The sequence below is a fragment of the Monodon monoceros genome, unplaced genomic scaffold, assembly GCF_005190385.1.
Source record: "Monodon monoceros isolate NGI ecotype Baffin Bay Population unplaced genomic scaffold, NGI_Narwhal_1 Super_Scaffold_18, whole genome shotgun sequence".
Taxonomy (NCBI): domain Eukaryota; kingdom Metazoa; phylum Chordata; class Mammalia; order Artiodactyla; family Monodontidae; genus Monodon; species Monodon monoceros.
The window spans coordinates 147,995,630-148,018,248 of NW_021703774.1; the positions used below are offsets into that span (position 1 = coordinate 147,995,630).

Genomic DNA, 22,619 nt, shown 5'->3' on the forward strand with positions numbered 1-22,619 from the left:
TTATAACCAGTTAAGAAAAAAAAAAAAAGATGTTGTATATAATTGTAATACCACCTCTGCACAGTATCTGTCCCAGGTAGGGATTCTTTCCTTAAGTTTGCAATTTTTTTTTACCTCTTGGCTTGAAGTGCTCCCCTGAGTAGGAAGGGGGCCTCTGCTGGTCAGTTCGGCATGCCACACTGACCATGGCTGTATGGCTCCGTAAGATTCAGCTGTTCTAGTGAACTAGACATTCAGGCTTGATTTTTTACTATTGTAGACAGGAGCTGCCCAAAACGAACTATTTATGAGACTCGACTGACAGGTACTCAGCAAATGTTCTGGGTGAAACACCTTTAAATAATAAGCCTTATCCACAGATGCATTCAGTAAACATTATCAATAAAATCAGAACTCGTTTTCTTCACATTTAATGAAACTGATAAGCCATATTTTTGTGAGGCTTCAGTCATCCAGTATGTACGTAGTCCTTTCAGCAATTAAAAGACATTGAAACAAGCCGATTACCTACCACCAGCACAAGAAAGCACAGCACTTGGTTCATTAAGAAAAACCCCAAACCCCTGGAAAGCAAAGGTAGCGAGTTCTGCTTACTGAGCACTGCACAGCTTCTGCCAGGCCTCGTGGTAGCGCACGGGCTCCTCCTGCAAGGTGCTCGGCTCCAAGTCCGTGGAATCTATGTACTGGGAGCGGCCAGAGCGGAGAGAAAAGCAGCAGCCTCGTGACTCCTGAGCGCTCACCATTTCTAAACAGTATTACCAACGCTCCATCTTTCCCAGTTTTAAACTAAAGTTTAAAAACAACCTTAATGTATTTACACTTACTAATCTTTTTTAAATAAACTTTAAGATCTTTCTTATATTTTAAAATATAAGTTTCCTTCCCGAATCATTTAATTCCCAACTCTGGCTGTCCATCCGCTCTACACTCAGTCCGCTAGCGCAGACCCTGAAGTCCTCTCTGTTCAAGATGTCTCCCCCAGTCCATCTTCCCCCTAGGTCACTTCTCACTTTTCTCAACTGTGTTTAAGTATAATTTACACACAATGAAACACAAGCATTTTAAGTGTGCACTTCATGAGTTTTGTCCCACACGCACACAAAGGTACGACCACCATTTCGATCAAGATCCAGAAAGTTCCTGTCACCCCCACCACCACCAGTTCCCTCTGCCCCCTGCAAACACCGTCCTCCCTGCTTCCTGCCTCAGACAATCTTGGCTCTGCTTTCATCACCGCAGGCTGTAGCTCCTCTAGAACTTCAGACAAATGGAACCATGCAGCGTGCAGCCTTCTGTGTCTGCCGCCTTCAGCTCCGTGCAATGTCTCTGAGATTCACCCGTGTTGTTGTGTATCACCACGGAGTTTATTCCTTTCTACTGCTGGATACTTTTCTACTGTAGGAATACACCACACGACATGTTTATCCACCGACTTGTCCTGGACTTCTGGGCTGTCCCCAGATTTTGGCTGTTATGACTAACTGGTCCATTTGTATAAAAATAGATTCTTTTGGTGGACATGTTTTCATTTCTCTCGAGTAAATATCTGGGAGTGGGATTTCTGGGTCACACACAGTAGGCGTGTGTTTACCTTCATATGAAACCGCCAGACTGTTTCCTCAAGCAGCTGCACCAGTTTACACTCCCACACCCTCACTGACACGCTCAGCCACTCAGGTGGGTGGGTGTTGGTATCTCACTGAGACTCAATCTGCATTTATCTCCCTGACAACTAAAGGCGTTGAGCATCTTTTCGTGTATATCGTGTGCATCTTCTATGAAGTGTCTGTTCAAATCTTTTGCCCACTTTTTTATTAGGTTGTTCGTTTTTTTCCTGCTCCTTACTAATACCCCGCGGTGACTTCCCTGAACCCCAGGGCAAAATCCAGGAGTGGCCCAGTTGAGGGGATTCATGACCAGGCCCTCGCCAGCCTGTCTCCAGACACCCTCCAATTCACACTTTTCCATCCACTGAGTTCCCAACCATTCCACACCTCCAAGTCCTTGGATATGCGCTCCCTGCTGTCGGGAATGCCCTTCCCTGCTGCCTTATCCATCTTCCCAACCTGCCCACGGGCCCCTCCTCACACGTCTTCCAGGGCAGGTTCGCCCCCTCTTCTGCCTGCTCCCTTCACACCTGAGAGACCTCACTGACTCGGATTCCCCTCTCAGCCGCCACCATCTAACACATGATCGGCACAGGCTACCTCCAAGGAGATAAAATAAATGAATGATCGAAAGAACTAGCAAAAAAATAAGTCAGGGCAGGGTAATGAGATCCCACGATTCTTAAAACACATATAACAGCTCATCCTCTCGGCACCTGTTCACCAGCATAAAGCAAGCTACATTTTCATGCCGAGAAGCCCTGGAAAGTAGGAGGCCAACCCCAATGCCAACAGCGAGGGCAGCTGCTCGGGGCCATCAGCTCTGCCCCCTCCCCCCCAGTCAATACCCCTCAGCACTGAGCTCCAGCTTCACTTCTAATTTCCATCTCTTCCTAATAAGCTCCATCAGGGAGCTGCCTTGCTGGGAAAAAGATATAAAGGGACAAGTGGAAGAGCTGACACATATGGTACTTCCTCCCTGCCAGGTATAGTTCTAAGCACTTTATATGAACTCATTCAATTCTTATCATAAGAGCCCTGTGACAACCCTTTTTAAAGATGGGAAAACTGAGGCCCAAAGAGGGCTAAGCAGCTTGCCCAGCATCACACAGCCTCGGAGGCCTGGCCGCCTGGCTCTGGAACCCCTGCCCTGAACCTCGACACTCCACTGCCTCCAGCCTGACATGCCAGCAACTCAGCTTCTTCTCAGTGACTACCGTTCACCAGGCGCTGCCCGTGTTCCCGGCCTCGGCTGGGTGACTGGACATTCCTGAGAAACCTCCCAGCTCCATGGGGTGGACACTGGCACAGGTGCCAGCAATTGTGCAGCATGCTTAGCCACCAGGACTCCCCATTCCCAGGGTCACCTGACATTCAGATCCAAGGATTCACTCTCTTGGGTTCTACTCTGACTACATCTTCTCTTATTTCCTGAAAATGCTCGGCTGTTCTCTCCCAGCCAGGAGCCAACCACAAATCCTTTTGACTCCTAAAAAAGAAATGCTAAGCTCCAATAATATAAAGCAGGTGTGCACGCAGCACCTATGAGAGTAGAGACGGCCTCCCTGTACCTGTGCGACACCTCCTCACCTTGATTTCCAATTTGTGGTTTATGGCCAGTGCAGAATGCTCCAGAGCTTTAATGACGGAGGCGTACGAGTCTGAGAACTTGGTGTATTTGCCCACGAGGGCAATAGAGCAGGTCTCCAGCAGGCGATCATATCTATCACACAAAGGTCAAGAGACACCAAATCACTCAGAAGGTACATACCCCCGTGAGGTCAAAATCACCTTTTAAAGAGCAGAAAAACATGTCTGGGAAAAATATGATAGGAGCAACTACTGTCTGTGTTCTATGTACTGAACAGTAAAGAGGAAGCAATTTTCAGATCAACGTGGCAGGCTTTGTAAAGAAAGTAGGATTTTGGAACCTGTTACAAAGAGATAGCTTCAAAATCTGTTCCAAATTTGGTTTTCTTTTTTTTTTTTAAGTTAAAAAATTAACAAACACAGACAATTCACAGGAGTTAATGTGATGAAGGGAACAGTCAAATTATGGGGCATCCACACAAGAGTCCATACTCATTAAAATTTTTCATTATAAAGTATAATTAGTAACACAAAAATAAAACTGTGGCTGCATAATGATATACAAGCAAATGGACACAGACTGAAAGGGAAAATGTCAAAATGAAAATAAGTATCGCTGAACAACAGCACGCGTGCTCCCTCTACAAATGCTTGTTAGTGCCATCCAGCTGACTCGGCAGCTACAACACCACACGCCCAGTGCTCCGAGGCGCTGTGTGAAGATCTGTGAGGTGCTGTGCAAGCATCACAGAGCGAGGAGGCAAGCAGAGTGGGGACAGCTCTCAATCTGATGAGCTTTGACAGCAGCAGTAAGAAAAGACCAGACACCCTTGTCGATCCTTTTGTAGTATGGGGTGAGCAGCATGTTCCCAAACACAGCTCAGATATTTGGGAGCAGCCAGGAGTGCTCCAGCCACATCCAGCCATCCATGTGGGCCTCGGATACCAGTGCCAACCCACCGCAAGGAGGCCTGTTTGCGTGGGACACAAGGGTGATAGCTGTGTGATCTGAACTCCCTGAGACCCGGGACCCGGGCCAGCTCTACTGGGACTTCCTCATCCATGATGCAGCTACATGAGGGCTAAGATCCTTTCTTTACACCCCTTACCATGAAGGCCTTTTCTAGTGTGAGTTGATAGCACAAGTAAGAAAGAGCTGAATTCCCTGAGCTCCTACAAAAATAAAAGAAATAAGGCTCGAACTCCCAGCTCCTTATTATGAAGCAAACCTGTCAGCCATCTCTTTCCACTTCATCAGCATTTTCCGTGGCTGCCTCTCAATAGGAAGGTCAAGTCTCCGGAGAAAATAATCTACAACCCCCTGCTCTTCTAACAACAAGGGGACTCGGTAGATGGACGAGACATCGTGGACACAGATCACCTGTTTAAAAATGAGCAAAGGTTAGTTAATTAAAACAAACAAAAACTAACTGGGCTGACGGACTCCTACCAGCTCTTAGGACCTTGGAAAAATAACTGTCTTAAATTTGAAAACAAAGAAAACAACAACTTTCTAAAAAATATAACTCAAGAAGAATAGAATACATAGTGGCTAATCTCCTATGAACATGGATGCAAAAATCCTTAAAAAAAAAAAAAAGTTCATAAACCAAACCACAAATTAGTTAAAAAAAAAAAATCATGTCCAAGTAGGAACTGTCCCAAGAACAATGGTTCTCAAAATTGGCTGTCATTGGCATCACCTGGGAGAGCTTCTAAAAATTCAAAAGCCCATGCTGCACCCCACACCACTTACATTTAACAGTGGAATTCACTACATGAATAGATTAAAGTGGGGGGGGAATCACCTCAGTGGAAGCAGATTTAATAAAAATTCAAAACCAATTCATAATAACAATTCCTGGTAAATTAGGAGTGTTAGAGAAAATGTGAAAATATAAAAACCCCACAGCAAACATCATTTGGTTTGATATTTAATATTAATGCTTAATATTTAAAGTCTGAAACAAGGCAAAACTGGTCACTAATCACTACTTCTATTCAACAGTGTACTAGAGATATTAGCTATTACAATTAGATAAGAAAAAATGTACATGAATTGGAAAATAAGAAAAAATTGCCACTAATTGCATATAATATAACTGCTCACCCATAAAAACCACGGGAATTTACAGGCAAAAAATCAGAACTAACGGGGCTTCCCTGGTGGCACAGTGGTTAAGAATCTGCCTGCCAATGGAGGGGACACGGGTTTAAGCCCTGGTCCAGGAAGATCCCACATGCCGCAGAGCAACTAAGCCCGTGCGCTACAACTACTGAGCCTGCGCTCTAGAGCCCGTGAGCCACAACTATTGAAGCCCGCGGGCCTAGAGCCCATGCTCCGCAACAAGAGAAGCCACCGCAGTGAGAAGCCCGCTCGACACAACTGGAGAAAGCTTGCGCAGCAACGAAGACCCAACACAGCCAAAAAAATTAAAAGTAAAAAAAAAATTTTTTTAATCAGAACTAACAATTTTAGTAAGGTTGCTAAGCTTGAGATCAATGGGCAGAAGTCAGCAGGGTTTCCTATACATGGGTCTTATTTAATCAGGAAATATAATTTTTAAAAATACACCATTCACATAGTAACAAAAATTATGAATACCTATAAATAAATTTAAAACACAATTCACAAAGATATATAAGCCTAAAAAACACCTTTAAAAAGAAAATTGTAGAATATTATTGAAAGTTCTTTCAACACATGGAGCTGGAAGAGCTAGATATCTATACATGCAAAAAGATGAACTGCAAATTTTACTGAAAAGTTACTATCCATAAAAATTAACTCATAATGAATCCTAGACCTATGTGTTAAGCCCTAAAATTATCAAACTTCAGAAGAAAATCTTCATGACCTTGGTTAAGTAGAGTTCTTAGATATGATACCATAAGCACAACCTATAAAGAAAAAAATGAATAAATTGGGAGTTCATCAAAATGTAAAAGCTTTTATGCTCCCAAAGACACCATTAAGAAAATGAAAAGACATACACCTGAAATTAGCACATTATAAATCAACTATACTTCAATTAAAAAAAGAAAAGACAAAAAAAACAAAAGAAAATGAAAAGACAAACCACAAGCTGGGAGAAAAAAGTGTGCAAATCATATATCTGATAAAAGACTTGCACTGAGAATATATAAAGAACTCCTATCACTCAATGGGATAAGCAACCCAATTAAAAATAGGCAAAAGATGTGAAGTTCCAATTTAAATATAGAAACAACTGTCACATTTTTTAATAGTAACTAATTTTAATGATAACCTATTCTATTATAGAATTGAATTACCTTCACTTGCTGGGACAGAAATATCTAAAATAACTGAAGTGCATGAAAAAAGGCTGTTCATAACAATGAGAGTATTCTGATGTTCCATGTACTTAGTACGAAGCAGAATCCCTTTGATGGGCTCCTGGCTCAGGCATCGTGTCCAGGAACACTGATCTCAGGTGTCAGGCTACCCTCACACCCTGAAGCTTGAGCCATCGTGGAGATGGAGAGGACAGCTGCTTCTAATAGTCAAAGGCTTTCCTCTTGCTCTATTCACTTTAATGCCAGGGCAATGACTTTAATTGTTTTATATTCTCTCCCATACTCCTAGAAGCCTTGTGAATGGATTTCTCTTATTTTAGATCTTTTTTTTTTTTTTTTTTTTTGCGGTACGCCGGCCTCTCACTGTTGTGGCCTCTCCCATTGCAGAGCACAGGCTCCGGACGCGCAGGCCCAGCGGCCATGGCTCACAGGCCTAGCCGCTCCGCGGCATGTGGGATCTTCCCGGACCGGGGCACGAACCCGTGTCCCCTGCATCGGCAGGCGGACTCTCAACCACTGCGCCACCAGGGAAGCCCGGATTTCTCTTATTTTAACCCTGCTCCCTCATCCACTCCTCTCTAGGCCAGGTGGGCTCCCCGCTTAGTCTCCTGATCCTCAAATAACCTAGCAGTAGAACAAACCGTCCATAACCTAATCATACGTTCCTTGACCTCAACTTCCCTTCTACTCTCCTTCAGCCAAACCTGATCAAAGCCACAATCCCAACTTACCACCACTGGAATTTCCATTACACGCACCACACTTAGAAATATCACAGGTTCCAAAATGTTGAATTTCCTGTACCATAGGTAACCTCCATTAGCACAAGTAACAAAAAAGACTATATGTTTAGGACCTACAACACCTTAGACAGCAGGCAACAGGAATATAAAGTTGAATGAAGTGATCCTTGCCCTCAAGAAGCTCAGTCTATGAGGAGAGACAAACACGGACGAACACACAGACACACAGGAACACTTACACACTAAGGGGCAGTATGACAGGCTTACCACCAGGACCTGTGAGACACACAGGTCACTCAGAGAAGATTAACCCTGAGGTTTGAGGAGGTTTGGAAGGTAAAGCTACTCAGACAATACTGTGTCCTAGCTGGGCTCCAAAGGATGAAAATGAATAGGAGATTGCCAGGCCTACTACAGGGAGAGGGGAACACCCATTCCGCATGGCTGGAGCAAACAGTACGAGGAGCGGGGACAGACAGGAGAGGTAAAAGATGTTCAGGGAACCACAGAAAATAAGGTGATGGAGAATCACAGGGCCGGTGGGTGTCAGTTCTTCTACAGAACAGTCTACTGTCTCAAATTATGAAATACCGACAAGGCTCATGAAACTGGCTAAGAGACATTAGGATAATTAGCAGCAAAAAATAAGTTATGTGAAGATGGGATTTCTACTTACTTGTTCAGGTTCAACATGGCAGAACATTGATATTTTCTCTTTCACTGACGTGTCGAGAGGATTTGAGCACCTGCACACAACCTAGACATTTGGATGGACACAAGGGGTTACAAAATTGGGTTTTTTCTCGTGACTGAAATTAAAGTAGACACCACATTGTCAAGCTGGATGAAAATGTTAACTCCTAGCACAATGCACATAAACTGTAAAAATGTTACTTGTTTTCAAAACTGAAATTCCTAAATCCCAAGTTGGAGAAACATGAGAGAGTGGCAGGACAGACAGATTAATGAGCCAACTGGAGTTTTCCTCAACCGATGTTCTTGGGTAGGAGGGACAGGAGAATGAATGATTGGCTGGGAGGAGAAGACAGGACCTCACACACACCAGGTAAGAAAATCTTTGCAAACCACAACCCAGTTCACTCAGCACTAACCCTACTTCTCCACCATCGGCTCGGCTAACTAAATGGGGGCCAAGAAAAGGTTTTGGCTGCCATGGAGGCGTGATCTTAATTAGACAGATAAGATCACTCTGAAACGAGGTAACCAGGAAATCTTACCAGATCTGGGGAAAGCCCAAGCCCTCTGAGTTCCCGAACACTGTTCTGGGTGGGTTTAGTCTTCTGTTCCCCTGTTGAACTTGGCTATTTTACAGAAGGAAAAAAAAGTTAATTTCTCTATGAAAAGGAATTTTCAGCTGTGACTTTTCCCCGAACCTCTTTTCATAATAGGGAAATAGAAAATTTGACCATTTACCTAGTTTAGTTTTTATTTTTGTCAAAGTTACACATGCATATATTTGAGAGTCAAGTAGTTCTGTACGGTTTGTCCTAAAAGCAGTAGTAGCAGCCCTATCTACCCTTTCCCCTTTCCAAACCCTAGAGATAGCCACTCTTTCACTTTTTTTTTTATTTGAAGTATAGCTGATTTACAATGTTATGTTAGTTTCAGGTGTACAGCAAAGTGATATATATATATATATATATACACACATATATCTTTTTCAGATTCTTTTCCATTATAGGTTATTACAAGATATTGAAGGTAGTTCCCTGTGCTATACCGTAGGTCCTTCACTTTCCCACTCTTGGATGATCCTCCTAGTATGCTTTACTGCTACTTCTTTGACATTCAGTTTGAGGCATTTTCTATTGACTTCCTGTTGGGTAAGGAATCCACTCTTTTCATTCCCCTGCCCCCATTACACGCACCTGCCCTGTGTATGCAACCCCTATTTCATGATCCCTCTTCAGTGTTTACATACTTTTGAGTATTTACATACTGTGTACCATGAAAACCACGTGCCATAACTTTTCCTTTCTGGCCCAATTATTTGTTTTCCTTGGTTGGTTTTTTGGTTTTGTTTTGTTGATATGCTGAGTTTTCTATGTACTAAATTATCTTTATTCTCCTCTCACACTTAAAGATACATTTGTTGGGTACAGAATTCTAAGTTAGAAGTCATTTTCCCTAAGAATTTTTAAGGAAACAGCTTCACTATCTTTTAGCTTTCAGGATTGCTGTTGAAGTCTAATGCCATAATGACTCTTGGTTTTTTTCTTTAGAGTTTTTTTAGAATTTCTGCCCCATTATTCCAAAATTTCACAACAATGTGCCTTGGTGGGGGTCATTTTTCATTTAATAGGCTGAGCGTTCAGTGGGCCCTTCCAATCTAGAAACTCCTATCTGGAAATTTCCTTCAATTATTTAGATCAGGAATCAGAAAACTTTTTCTATAAAGGGCCAGACAATAAATATTTTAGGTTTTGTGGGCCACAGTCTCTGTCACAACTACCCAACTCTGATTTTTTTAAAATTAATTTTTATTGGTGTATAGTTGATTTATAATGTTGTTAGTTTCTGCTGTACAGCAAAGTGAAACAGTTATACATATATATATATATATCCACTTTTTTTTAGATTCTTTTCCCATATAGGTCATTAGAGTATTGAGTAGAGTTCCCTGTGCTATACAGTAGGTTCTTATTAATGTTTTAATACAAATGGGCATAGCTGTTTTATTTTCAAAAACAGTGGGTGGGCTGATTTGGCCTGTCTGTTGACCTCTGGTTCACATCACACTTCCCTCTCCATTTCTATTATTTTTTTGAAAATCCCATTATTTGGATCAGAACTCCTAGACCAGCCTCTAATTCTCTTGCCTTTTCTCTCCTATTTTCTCTCTCTTGACCTTTCTTCTCTACTTCCTGGGTATTTCCTTAAACTTCTTTTTCATTCCTGCTATCCAATTTTTAATTTCCAAGAATTCTTATCTATTCTCTGAATGTTCTCTTCTTAAGGTATCCAGCTCTTGTTTAACAGATGCAGTTTATCTCCTCTTAATTCTGAGGATATTAATGATATGTTGCTTTGTTTTCTTTTTCTAAGGTTTCCTTTTCCTACTCCCTGCAGAGCCTCAATTTCCTCTGTTTTTTCTGTTGTTCTGGTCTCTTGCACGCTAAATGCTTTCTCCAAATGTCTGGTGATCACCGGCTGCCGGCTCACTCTAAAAGCTAACTGGAAGTTCTCTGAGTGGGTGACCTTGTCCACCAGGGTCCTCACTGCGGGAATCTGGCTGGTCTGTTTTCACTGAGGAGCCTCTGAGGGCAGTGTGTTTTCTCCTGGGTTAGTTGCATACCCCAAGAAGAATCTTACAATCTCCTACGTAGACGGTCCCTGCCTGGCTGTGATGATTCTGCAAATCAAGTAGCAGAAATCACACTGTCCCTAGTGCCTGCTCATCCAGAAAAAGCCTACATTCTCTGCCAAGATGGGAGAGAGACTGATGCCCAATTGTGCATAACAGGGAAGGGGATGCCAGGGTCTAAGTGCTTCTGAAACGGCAGTTATAAGGAGTCCCACCCCCAGCCCCAGAGGTACCCGGTGCTGCCCATTCCTGAGTCTTTGGGGTTCTGCAGGGCAAGCAGGGTTGCGTCCCTGCTTTCTCCGCTGCAGGCTTAGAATCCAGCTCTCCCAGGTCTGCTCAGTCCATTTCTACATGGCCATCTGCTTTCTGCCTTCCTAATTTTTGTCACTACTGACTCCATTCAGAGTATTTTATCTTTGTGAATTTTTGCCTTAAAAAGAAATTCCCTCTACTCCAGTTGTAGTGGAGTTTCATCACGTAGTAAAGACAAATGGACACATGCAACCCACTGTCTTTAACTGTAATTTCCCTGATTAATTTTCCAAATGTTTTCCATTTGATCTTTTCAAAAAGTATGATTATAATAATTTAAAATTCACAAAGAAGTGTTTTATTCCCTGCTTCCTGCACCTCAAATATTTGAAACAGATAAGGAATGAAAACCATCCTCACCTCCCTCCTCTCCATCCCCCAAAGTAAAGCTCTGAATGCCTTACCTGAGGAACTAGACTGACATGAATGTTACAGAAGTTCTCTCTTTTGACCTTGAACTGGAATTGACGGAAGGCCTCAATAAAGGGCATGCTTTCTATATCTCCTACTGTCCCACCAAGCTAGAAGAACAAAGTTAATTTAGAGGTTAAGCACTAAACCTTCCTTTTGTGGTTCAGGTGTCTAACAACCATACTGTCATCTCAATTCAATGATCAGTAACAGTGTAATGCAGACTCCCTGGGCCTATAAAATGTCATTTAACATACTGACACTGGACGTTTTTCTTTGTGCTAAAAGATTACTTTTTATGATAGGTTCAACATTCCCCAAGGTTATCATGGATCTTTCCACATCATTTCAAGAAAACGGTCAGGTGAAAGACGCACTAGGAATTTTATTTGTATGAAGAGTCACAAAGCCAAGAAATCAAAATCTTATCTACTTAGCCATAAATAACTTCTATATTAAAAAGCAGTTATAAACCAACTGCTGGAACTTTTGAGTCTCCTGTTTTCACAGGAACACGGAGATCCAACAGCTAGGATCAGCAAAGCAGGAGTACAGAAACTAAAACCAAAACAGGCTCATTCAGAGGGATGAACATTCCTGCCAGAGGAAAGCTGAAGGTCGGGTCACCTGACTTTCTCAAGAGACAGACGAGAATGCGTCATGCCACTCTTATGATCTGCGTGAACGAAGCATTGCTTTCGATGGTGCAGCCACTCCACGTGATGGTGACTGTGCCCTTACCTGCCACGCTGCCCTTAGGAGGGTCAAGGGTTTCACAGGCAACTGGCTTATCAGTTGCTGGTGGGTGACTAAGGAGGAGAAAATGTACACCTGGTCACATGCGCAGGTACCACGGAGCTCCAAACAGACTCAACAAACCTCAATAACACACACTTGAGGCTCCAGGCCATCTTCATCCACGGGTATTAACGCCTGTCTCATTACCCACTCCTGGATTGCATCTGTGATGTGTGGGACGACTGAGGAAGAGAAAGGACATACGTGACCTACACGTCCCATCCCGTCCCATCCACATCAATTGAGGCAGACACACCCTTTGTGACAACAAACTGCAGAGTAGCAGTGGGTCGTAACAATATTTTCGAGACCCCTCTCAAATGCCCTTAACAAATCACACTACCCCCGGCCTCCCTTCCAGATTTCCTGGTTGTGACTAGAAGCCCCACAGGAGAGTAGGGACTCAAGGGGTGACATGAGCCACCCCAGAGCAGTGGCCTCAAAGCAGAATCTACTCTGGCCACTCCTACTGCTTACGGCTGGGGGCGCGGCGGGGGGGGGGGGCGGGGGGAGGGAGCATATCACACCCTTTTTCAAGGACAAGAGAGCACCAGGACCCTGTTCCATTACATTTCCAGTTTACCCAAGGGTAGATAATCTACTGCAGAGACAGGGAAGTGCAGCAGAGTGGTCGGGAGCACAGCATCTGGGGCCAGAATGCCTGGATTCAAGTCTCAGTTCCACCACTCGTCAGGTGTGGGTCTTTGGGCAAATTACCTATTCGTAAGTTCGATCTCCCTATCCGTTAACTGGAGGTAAGAGCTTCTACTTCCTGAAGTCATGGAAATGTAGCGATAGAGCACTGGTGAGATGCTGAGCAGAGCCCCTGCGTGACGGTGCTCATCAACCCCAGCCATGGCTCAGCGCTTTTTAAACCACAGTCGTGGGCTCAGAAGGCCGGCTCCTGAGGGGCAGAGGTTGCTGTTTAACTTGCTATGCATAGAACCGGCAGTGCCTCAAGCACAGGATATCACCTGTTCCACACACAGCAGCCCAAGTGGTCTTTTAAAATGCAACTCAGGGTTCACCACTCCCAGGCTTAAACTCCCGAATGGCCTCCCACGGCTCTGAGTAAAATGCAACCTCTATGCCGTGGCCCTTCAGGGGGCCCCGTGGAACCTGGCTGCAGCCCACCTCTCCCACCTGCCCCTTGGTCTCAGTGCAGGAAATCTCCCTCCTGGTCCCTGACCAGCCCCCTTGCAGCCGGGGCCCTGGGTCCACGCCGAGCACCCCTTCTGCTCTTCCCAGGGCTGGCCTCCCAGCTCAAACGCCCTCTCTTGGAGGCTTTCCCTGACCACCTGTCCAGACTGCCTTCCACACCACTCTCTCTCTCTCTCTCTCTCTCCTCACTCTATTTAGTTCCTTCTCAGCTCCTATCAGACAACTCACTTCACCAGTTTGGTTTTTTCTCTCCCAGAAGGTAACCTCCATGAGGACAACGGCCTCACTGGGCTTGTTCATCATGCACACTCCCAGTATCAGCAAGGGTCTGACCACACTGGGCACTCAAGAAATCACTGATGAGTGAATAAATGAATTAATACACTAGAGGCCTAGAACAGCAAACTGTATGATCAAGATCACTGCAACTCCTAATTGATCCCGTTCTGTGTGTTGGGAACTCAAGAGAAATACTCGACTGACTGAGCTCCTTTAATTCTCCCAGCAACCCGGATAGGTAGGTACTGTTATTATGCCCATTTCACGGAAAAGGAAATTAGACCTCAAAGAGGGAAAGTAATCTGCCCATGTTCACAAAGCTGGTTAAGTGGCAGAGCTAAGACCCACACATGACCCCCTAGCCCAGAATCCGGCCAGGGTGGCCCCAGGGGAGAGACAGCTGTCAGCGTGACCCTCAGCCTTCAGTCCAGTAAAGTCCAAAGTCAAACGCAGATTTATTCTCATAACTCAGATGAGAGCCACTCTTCAGCAAGCCCCCAAATCTGGACTTATGCCATCATACTAGACCTGTGGCCTTCCAACACCCACTTTTGAAAAGCAGCGCTAGCCTCAAATGATCGCTGTGCAAAACCTCCACCCAGCAGACAGACAGACGCTGCGCTGGTGAAAGCTCAGGAGGACCCAGAGACCTGCTTCTCAGACTCCCTCTAACCCATGACCAGCCCAAAGGCCAATGGACACAATGGGAGTCCTTTTCCTTCTCCCTGTCTATACACAGAACGTCCCAGATGCACGACATACACCGTCTGGCTGACTGCCCTCCCCTAGCTGCTGTCATCACTTCACACTCATCACTGTGGAAAAACAACAGAAACTAAAACCAAAAAAGGCTCATTCAGAGGGATGAACATTCCTGCCAGAGGAAAGCTGAAGGTCGGGTCACCTGACTTTCTCAAGAGACAGACGAAACTGCGTCATGCCACTCTTATCGGTACAATTCATACTAAGCAAATGTATAAATGCTGAAAAAGGAGAACTGCATGAACGAAGCATTGCTTTCGATGGTGCAGCCACTCCACGTGATGGTGACTGTGCCCTTACCTGCCACGCTGCCCTTAGGAGGGTCAAGGGTTTCACAGGCAACTGGCTTATCAGTTGCTGGTGGGATAACTAAGGAGGAGAAAATGTACACCTGGTCACATGCGCAGGTACCACGGAGCTCCAAACAGACTCAACAAACCTCAATAACACACACTTGAGGCTCCAGGCCATCTTCATCCACGGGTATTAACGCCTGTCTCATTACCCAAATCATGAAGCTGGACTGTCAGCTTCAGTGCCATTCACAGAGAGGCGGGAGCCTACTCAAGTTAAACAGCCATGCAACTCTGAATTTTCAACTGAAGACATAGTTCAGTAACAATACCTTGATACTTTCATGATGAAATTGCATAAAAGGCACATTTTTATACACAAAAGAAATTAAACTGGCTAAGACTTTTAAACCTTGAAGGCAAATCCAGTGTTACCTTGGACGGTTTTCCCCAAGTAATCTCCTTTGCGTTCCTTGTTAATGACGTACTGATAGATCTTTCCAGTAGTCAGATTATTGTCCTTGGTGAGGCGGATGTCAAGGAAACGTTCATAGTTACCCAGGTCAAGGTCTACTTCCCCACCATCATCCAGCACAAAAACCTCACCTGCAGTGAACAGTGATAATGGTTAGGGTGGGTGAAAGATACAAATACCATGGCACAACTTGAGTTCCCAAATATAAACACTTGAAAAGAACCAAGTCTGCATTAACTTGACAGGAAGCAGGGAAATTTATTTCCAGAAAAGTAAATATGACAAGAAAGAAAAATCGCCAATCATTCTGCAAAAGGTTAACTCCATACTTCCAGTTTATCGCCAAACTCAGTCTGAATTAGAAGATTCTGTCATGAAACAGCATGGAATGAACAGAAGGAAACTACAGCCAAGCAAGACACAGGGAACTTTACATGGTATGGCATCCGCCACCTAAAGAAAAAGAACTTTTGTCTCAAGTCTCCTACCTGAGCAGAGAAAGGTTTGAATGTGATAAAAGTAGGATTTGATCCAAAAACTTAAACAAGGTATATATGTTACAGTTGTGTTGATTATAAAAACCGGCTTCTGGGCCACACTTTAGTCCAAAACAAAGGTGTGAAATTGCTCAAGTTTCCTCCTACTCCTTTGTTTAACAATCATTCCTTGAAATGTCATTCTAGAAATTCTGCCCCAAACGGGGCCTTCCTACCATCACAATGGGAGACAAGCCCCAAAATAGGAAAGTAAAAATGGTCTTGTTTTTCCCTCACCCTCTGCTCTCAGGAATGCTGAAATATTGCTCCAATTTTTTCCATCCTTCCTGACACTATTTATTACATAAAGATTTTTGCTCTGATGACACTCATAGATTTTTACTTCACATTAGAAAGTAGGAGTATGAAAACAATTTAAAAACTTGAGGGACTTCCCTGGTGGCACAGTGGTTAAGAATCCGCCTGCCAAGGCAGGGGATGCGGGTTCGAGCCCTGGTCCAGGAAGATCCCACATGCCGCGGAGCAACTAAGCCCGTGCGCCACAACTGCTGAGCCTGAGCTCTACAGCCCACGAACCATAGCTACTGAGCCCACGTGCCACAACTACTGAAGCCCGCGCACCTAGAGCCTGTGCTCCGCAACAAGGGAAGCCACCACGAGAAGCCCGCGCACCGCAACGAAGAGTAGCCTCCGCTCACTGCAACTAGAGGAAGCCCGTGCACAGCAACGAGGACCCAACACAGCCAAAAATAAAGAAACAAACAAACAAATAAATACTTGAGAAGTATTTTTTAACATGTCTCAATAGTACATCTACCCCCAATTTTAAGAAATTACTCTTAGGCGATTCAGACACAGTTACTCATCACACAGTTGGTAGTAATCAGCAATAACAAAGAAGTATAGTGCTGTTTTCCTACCCCACCTTAACGGTTTCTCCTTTTCACTCACCTCGAAGGATGCTTGTTTTTACTATCCAAACTCTGTTAGCAAAACAGAATCTCAAGCATGCAGATCATCGAAATTCAACATCTATCCGTTGCCTGAATCCCTACAAGTGGTCCTTTGGCCTCTGTCTGAACACCTCTACCAAAGGGAACTCACAAAATCTTCACCCCACTTTTGGAGAGCACTTACTATTATAAAGATCTTACACTGGGCCAAAATCCATGGCCTTACAACTTCTATCCACCCATCCTATTCCTAAAGATTAGGGCCACAAAGTATAAACATAATCCCTCTTCTCAAATATCTGAAGAAAGTTACTGTGTCACCAGATATCTTTCTTCAAGAGAAGAGACAAACTTTCATTCAGCTACCTAAAATATCATTCCAATTACAGAAACCACTGAACTCTAATCACTCCATTGCCTATTAAGATTTCTTCTTCTTCTCTGTCCAACTGAGAAAAGCATCACTCCGCTATGCTAAGGACCCCTCTCAGAAGGCAGGAAGTGGAGGTCATGGAATGCAAAATACACACAATTTCCAGGGGCTGAGATTTTCTCTCACACATTACATAATTATTTTTAAATAAGAAAAAAGAAATGCATTTTGCTTACCATGCTCATAAGGAGAGAACGTTCCTGCATCAATGTTAATATACGGGTCAATTTTAATGGAGGTTACATGTAAACCACATGACTTGAGTATTGTGCCCACACTGCTGGCGATGATTCCTTTTCCAATTCCTGATATGACACCACCAGTAACTAGAATGTACTTCATTTTACTTGTTGACCTGGGAAAAAGAAAAAACATACCTCAACAAATCAAACTGATCTGGGTTCAAATCCTGGCTCTGCCACTTACCAGCTATGAAGCCTCTAGGAGCCTCGGTTTCCCTATCTGTCACATGACTTTGGAAGGTTGTTATATGGGATCCTAACAAATGTTTCTTGGATCACTCAATGGCTTTAGTCAAGTATGACTTGAAAAACAACTGCTAATAATGCAGCTTTTGTTTAAAACTTTGACAGCTAACAACCTTGAGAGCCAACATAATTTAAAAAAAAAGGCAGCTCTGTTGATAGAACATTATGCCCCCAATGCTGGCTGACACTGCCGCCAGACACTGGGTTGTCAGGCAGGTGCTTCATTATTTTCCCTATATGGAGAAAAAAATTTCAATCTTGGATGAGCACTCCAATTCCCCATGAAAGAGATAATGTCTTTGGCTAAACTAAAATTTATCGCCAAGAAAACACAGCTCCTCTAGGTTATGGAAGACCGCATAAAAGAACTTCAACATTTAAAAGGAGTAGCAGTTAAAACTAAAGATCTTTTAATTAAAGGTAGCTCTCTTCTGAAATGTAATAACTTGCTCCTTGCCAGCAATCTCTCCCAGGTATGCCATGAAGAGAGACTACATATATTGGAGGAAACGGACATCCGACAATAAACCAGTCTGAGCACATAATGGGCAGAGGACTCAAAGAGAGGGGAGATTAGATTAAATCCTAAGAACCGGACAGTTGTGGCAGGGAATGGAAGAAACAGACTTCATGAGAGATAAAAAGATGGATGGACGCAAGAACAGCAGGGGCAAGAGGTGAGCAGACAGACAGCGACAGGCTCGCCAGGGAGAATTGATCACTGGCCCCGGTTTTGGAGGCTCAGAAATAGCATTTGGTCAGTACACCCAAATGTGATCAAAATGAGAAACACAATCACAGGAGAAGAGAATGCTTGCTTTGGCATATGGTCTGGGACATTTTCCTCCTCTGGGAACACTTCTTGTGAAGCCAAATTATAATAAAAATAAGCTAAGAAGGGAACAAGGAAACTGGGCAGTTCTGCTTGAAGCATTCCACCTCCCTGCTCCGCTCTGCTCCTCCCCAAGGCAGAAATAAACATACTTGGCATAGAGAGAGAATGCTCAGAATGTCTTCCCCCCTCAGACAGCAAGGAAAAGACCCAACCAGGTCCTGCTCTTTCTATTCTCTGTTGCAGCACTCCCAAAAGCATGCTCCTCGGTTTCGTCAAAATGCATGTGGGATACCCAAAAAGGGCTCTATGGACAAATAAATCAGAGAAATGCTGGTTAAACAGTCAACTGGTTTCTTTAATGCAAGACCTCTGGGAGCCTTTAATAAGCTAATGTGCACTGTGATCTCCCAAAAGGGATATACAGTCAGCAGTTTCCCTAAACTTGTTTGACCCCAAGTCCCTAATATTTGGGGGAAACACTGCTCTGTCACTTCACAGCTGAACAGTGCCTTACTGACATGTGAACATCAGACCTGGCTACATTTTAGAGACATCCTAATCAGGCATATCCCTGAGACTACACCCTGGACTCACTGACTAAATTTTGGATGTTCCAGAAATTCCTCAGCCATCCTGCGTGGGTTATAGAGTGGGTTACTTCTATAGAAGACTCATCTCATCCATTTGCATTTGATTGGCCCCAATTTTACTCTAAGAAGACAACACCTCTCTTTAGGGGAGATGCCTGCAGTCCCCCACAGTGCCCTGCAATAAATATTCTAATGTACTCAAGAGGCCAGGCAGGAGAGGCTGATGGGACCCAGTCACCCCCACGCATGGACTACCCTGTAGGTAAGTGCTACTGTGCTAGACACTTCGGGGACTACAAAAATTACTCAGATTTGGGCCCACAGCTCAAGCTGCAGTCCATTTAGAGAGACAGAACATTTACAAATAAATGAGTAATCCAGTGATGGTAGGAAGCAGCGGGATGATGTGTGACAGGTACAAATGCAAAAGAAGAGAGAGCAGAAAGCTTTCAGTGGCAAGACCAGGGTAAGGACCATGGCCCATCAGAGAAAGGTGAGAGGAGTGAAGGGAGGAGAGGAACCAGATGGCTGCTGCTGTGTTGACCTGAGACTTGCAACGGCCTTTAAGGGAAAGGGAACAGAGTGGACAGGAAGGTACAGCTATCTACAGAACACAGAGGGAGGGCCAAGGAAAGAGGCTGGGGGTGAGGGGGAGATGGTGGGAAATAAATAGGAAATTTAGGCAAGGGTCCAAATCATGGGGCAACTTGAGTGCTCAATCCGAACTTTAGTCTGAAGGTTATGAGAGACATGGGAAGGTTTTCAAGCACAAAAGTAACAGAAATCAAGATGCATCAAAGGAATTCATCAAAGATGACACAACAACAAAGATGTTGTTATTAAATGCCGAGATCCAGTTCCAGCTCCACCACTTGTGTACTGGGACCTGTCAAGTCACAGAAGCCGCCTGAAGCCCAAGTCCTCACATCCGTTAAACGGGGTTGAGAATCTCCGCATCGCCTGTGTCACATAACTGCTGAGGATTCAAAATTATAATGAGTGTGGACGTAAGTGCGCCACGCACACGTAGTGAACTTCTTTAAAATGCAGCATCTTCGTTCTGGGCGGCCGGTAAGTAAGGAGGCCAGCTGTGGGGCCGAAGCCGACCTTTCCCCAGCACCTGGAGGCCGTCCGGCTCCGCGAGCTCCCAGACCCCCTCCGCCCGCCGAAGTCCGGGCGCGCCGGAGGGGGCCGCAGCCAGGCCGCCGAGCCCATCCCCCACCGCGGCGGGCGTGGCTCGGACCTTGATCCCCCTCCAACGAAGCTAAGGCCGTGCCTTAACGCCGGAGGGCGAGGGCCGCGGCAGTCCGAATGGAGCGGCGACCGCCGAGCCGCTTGGGGCTGGCTGGGCAGAGGGGGCTCCCAAGCCTCTACGGCCCTCTCCGTCCCACGAGCCACCCTGGCACCCTGGTCAGGCGAGCCAGGCCGCGCTGAAATGGGCGCTGCCGGGACCCGCAGCCCGGGACCCGCGGCCTTCCCCCGCCGCCCCACGCCCCCCACGGCCGGTCTCCCCGGCGGCGCCCGGCCACGCGGCCCCGTGCGCGGGAGCCGGCTCCTCGCCGGCCTGGCCGCCCGCCCCACTCCCTTTAGGCACGCAGCCCATTGGGCAGGCCGGCGGGCCACCTCACCCCTGATTGGTGGGAGCTGTGTCTGTCACCGGCGGTAGGGCTGTCCCGCGCCGGGCTCTGCTCCTGCCTCCGACTCCTGCACGGAAGAACAGCTCCTGCGGGATCCCTGGAGTTAGCCTACCTGAGGCCGGCTTTAAATCCTGCCGTCGGCTTAAGAGCTGAGAGGGCGACGCTCACGCTGAGCCCCCGGCAGCCAGTGCACCAGCCCGACCGCATGCGCCGGGCAGTCTTTCACGGAGGCGGGCTCTAGGCGGTGCGCACGCAGAGGCGGGGGGCGGGGTGGGGGCGCGGGCCCGCCCCAGGGCGGGACCTGGGTGCGCCGGCGCCAGGGTCCGGAGTGCGCCGGCGCAAGGCCGGCGTGCTTTGCTAGTAGCGCTGCCTGCTTCTCCGGATCAATTTCCCAGCGCTGCTGTCGCCCGGCAGACGCAAGAGGTACGAGACGGGGCAGGTCATGGCGTCTTTGCCTTGTAGCCTTTGTCACAGCCAGTGGTTCAGGCTTCCTCTTTTGAGGGGGAGGAGACCATGTTTTGACTCACACCTGGCAAATCCATCGCCTGGCTCCAGCCCCCACCCCGCAAAGGCCTTCTAGGAGAGGCGAGATCCATCACACCGTGTCCCTGAACCGTCCGACCTTGTGGGCAAGGTGGTGCGACCCCAACCCATCTCTCTCTCTCACGCGGCGCCCTCTGAACCAAGGGATGCCGACAGTGTCACTCTCCGCCTCTATTACAGGGAAGGCCAAGACGGCGGCTGGGCGCTGGCTCCTTCCTCATCTGATGGGAGTAAGAATGAGAGAAGCAGAAAGAAAAGCCGGTGTGAAAGCCTCAGTCGCCCAGCCGAGTTGGAGGCCAGTGTCGCTGCATTGGAGAGAGCCAAAAGAAGAGAAATCAATACAGCGTGGCCACACTGCGCAGAGCATTATAGACCAAGGATTTTCTTTCCCCCTAAGGGCAGTGGAAAGCCATAGAAAGTTTTTTGAGGAGGCGGCTTGGTTTTGCTTTGAATAGTGAATATATGTTTTTTTCTCCAAACACTATACAAGTGTATACTTAAAAAGTAAGTCTCTGCATGCCAGTGTTCTGTTTTCTTCCTTAGAAGCAGTTTGTCACAAGTTCTTGTATACCATCATTGAGGGATGTAAAGGAAAGGTGTGACATGATCAGACTTGTGTTTCAGGAAAATGACTCAACCAAATGGATTCCAAGAAACCACTTAGGAGATTTCGCAATGGCCCCAAAGAGAGGCTTCTGGCTTCTTCTGTCTGAATCACCACTTCTCCTGCTCTGCAAGCTGCACTCAGCTCCAGACCTAAAACATGCTTCGGGTGTTTTACAGCCACACTTCTTTCAAGAAACATTTGGTGTTTATCAAAGGGCCTGGGACATGATAAACACTGAGAACATACTTGTCGAAGTAACGAAGGAGCTGTAGAAGATATAAAATTAGCCCCTCACTTAGCCACTCTACTGGGTGACCACTTTACCCTTTCCTCTCCTTCTGTAAACCTCTACTCTCTCTCAGCAGATGGTCTCGCTTCCTATTTCATTGAGAAAATAGAAGCCATCAAGAGAACTTCCTTGAGCTCCCACCACCCTATCCATCAACCTACTTTCGTCTGTGCATACAAGCTCTGCCTTGTCTTCTGTGCTGTGGACAAACTGTCCATGAGCCTCTTCTCTTTGCTTCAAGTGCCATATCCTCTCATCAATTCAAGAATGTCCCGCTAGTAGTTCTCCCCTCCTGCATCATCGATTTTCCCTCTCTCCTAGATCACTTCCACTAACATGATGCAGTTTCTCCCATCTTAAAACAAAACCCCTCCCTTGACTGTACGTAATTCTCTGGCTATCCCTCCATTTCTCTGTGCCCCTTTTCAACACAACTCCTAGAAAATGTTATTTATGCTTGCTGTCTCCAATTTCTTCCCTCTCTCTTGAACTCATTCTGTCAGGCTGTTGCTCAGGTAATTCCACTGAAACTGCTCTTGTCAAAAATTAACTTCTACCTTCCCCCACCTCGTCTCTATACCAGCCTAGACTCACAAGCCCCAGATAAAGACACCAGTGTGGCTGCGTATGCATGATGTGAGTGTGTGTGTGTGTATTTGCATATTTGGGCAGC

The 22,619-nt window shown here is 45.7% G+C and overlaps 1 protein-coding gene across 7 annotated transcripts in view; it reads right to left on the bottom strand.

The window, feature by feature from the left end:
* The window catches only part of CTPS1 (CTP synthase 1), a 30,266-nt gene extending 9,507 nt beyond the window's left edge, over positions 1–20,759 (bottom strand). The window contains exons 1-10 of one of the 7 annotated variants that reach the window (XR_003794543.1): positions 20,620–20,714; positions 17,134–17,312; positions 15,035–15,205; positions 12,186–12,286; positions 11,300–11,416; positions 8,497–8,580; positions 7,935–8,015; positions 4,427–4,578; positions 3,198–3,330; positions 595–683 (exon numbers count right to left, since the gene is read on the bottom strand). Coding sequence is in view for 2 of the 7 variants with exons in the window: in XM_029229880.1 (XP_029085713.1) it covers positions 595–683; positions 3,198–3,330; positions 4,427–4,578; positions 7,935–8,015; positions 8,497–8,580; positions 11,300–11,416; positions 12,186–12,286; positions 15,035–15,205; positions 17,134–17,312; positions 20,620–20,714 (1,202 nt within the window). In the remaining 5 variants the exon portion in view is untranslated. Of the gene's footprint in view, positions 1–594; positions 684–3,197; positions 3,331–4,426; positions 4,579–7,934; positions 8,016–8,496; positions 8,581–11,299; positions 11,417–12,185; positions 12,287–14,745; positions 14,761–15,034; positions 15,206–17,133; positions 17,366–20,498 lie in introns of those variants that run through there. The other 6 variants (XR_003794545.1, XM_029229880.1, XM_029229881.1 and 3 more) reach the window with 6 other exon arrangements.
* Between the last annotated feature and the right edge of the window lie 1,860 nt (positions 20,760–22,619).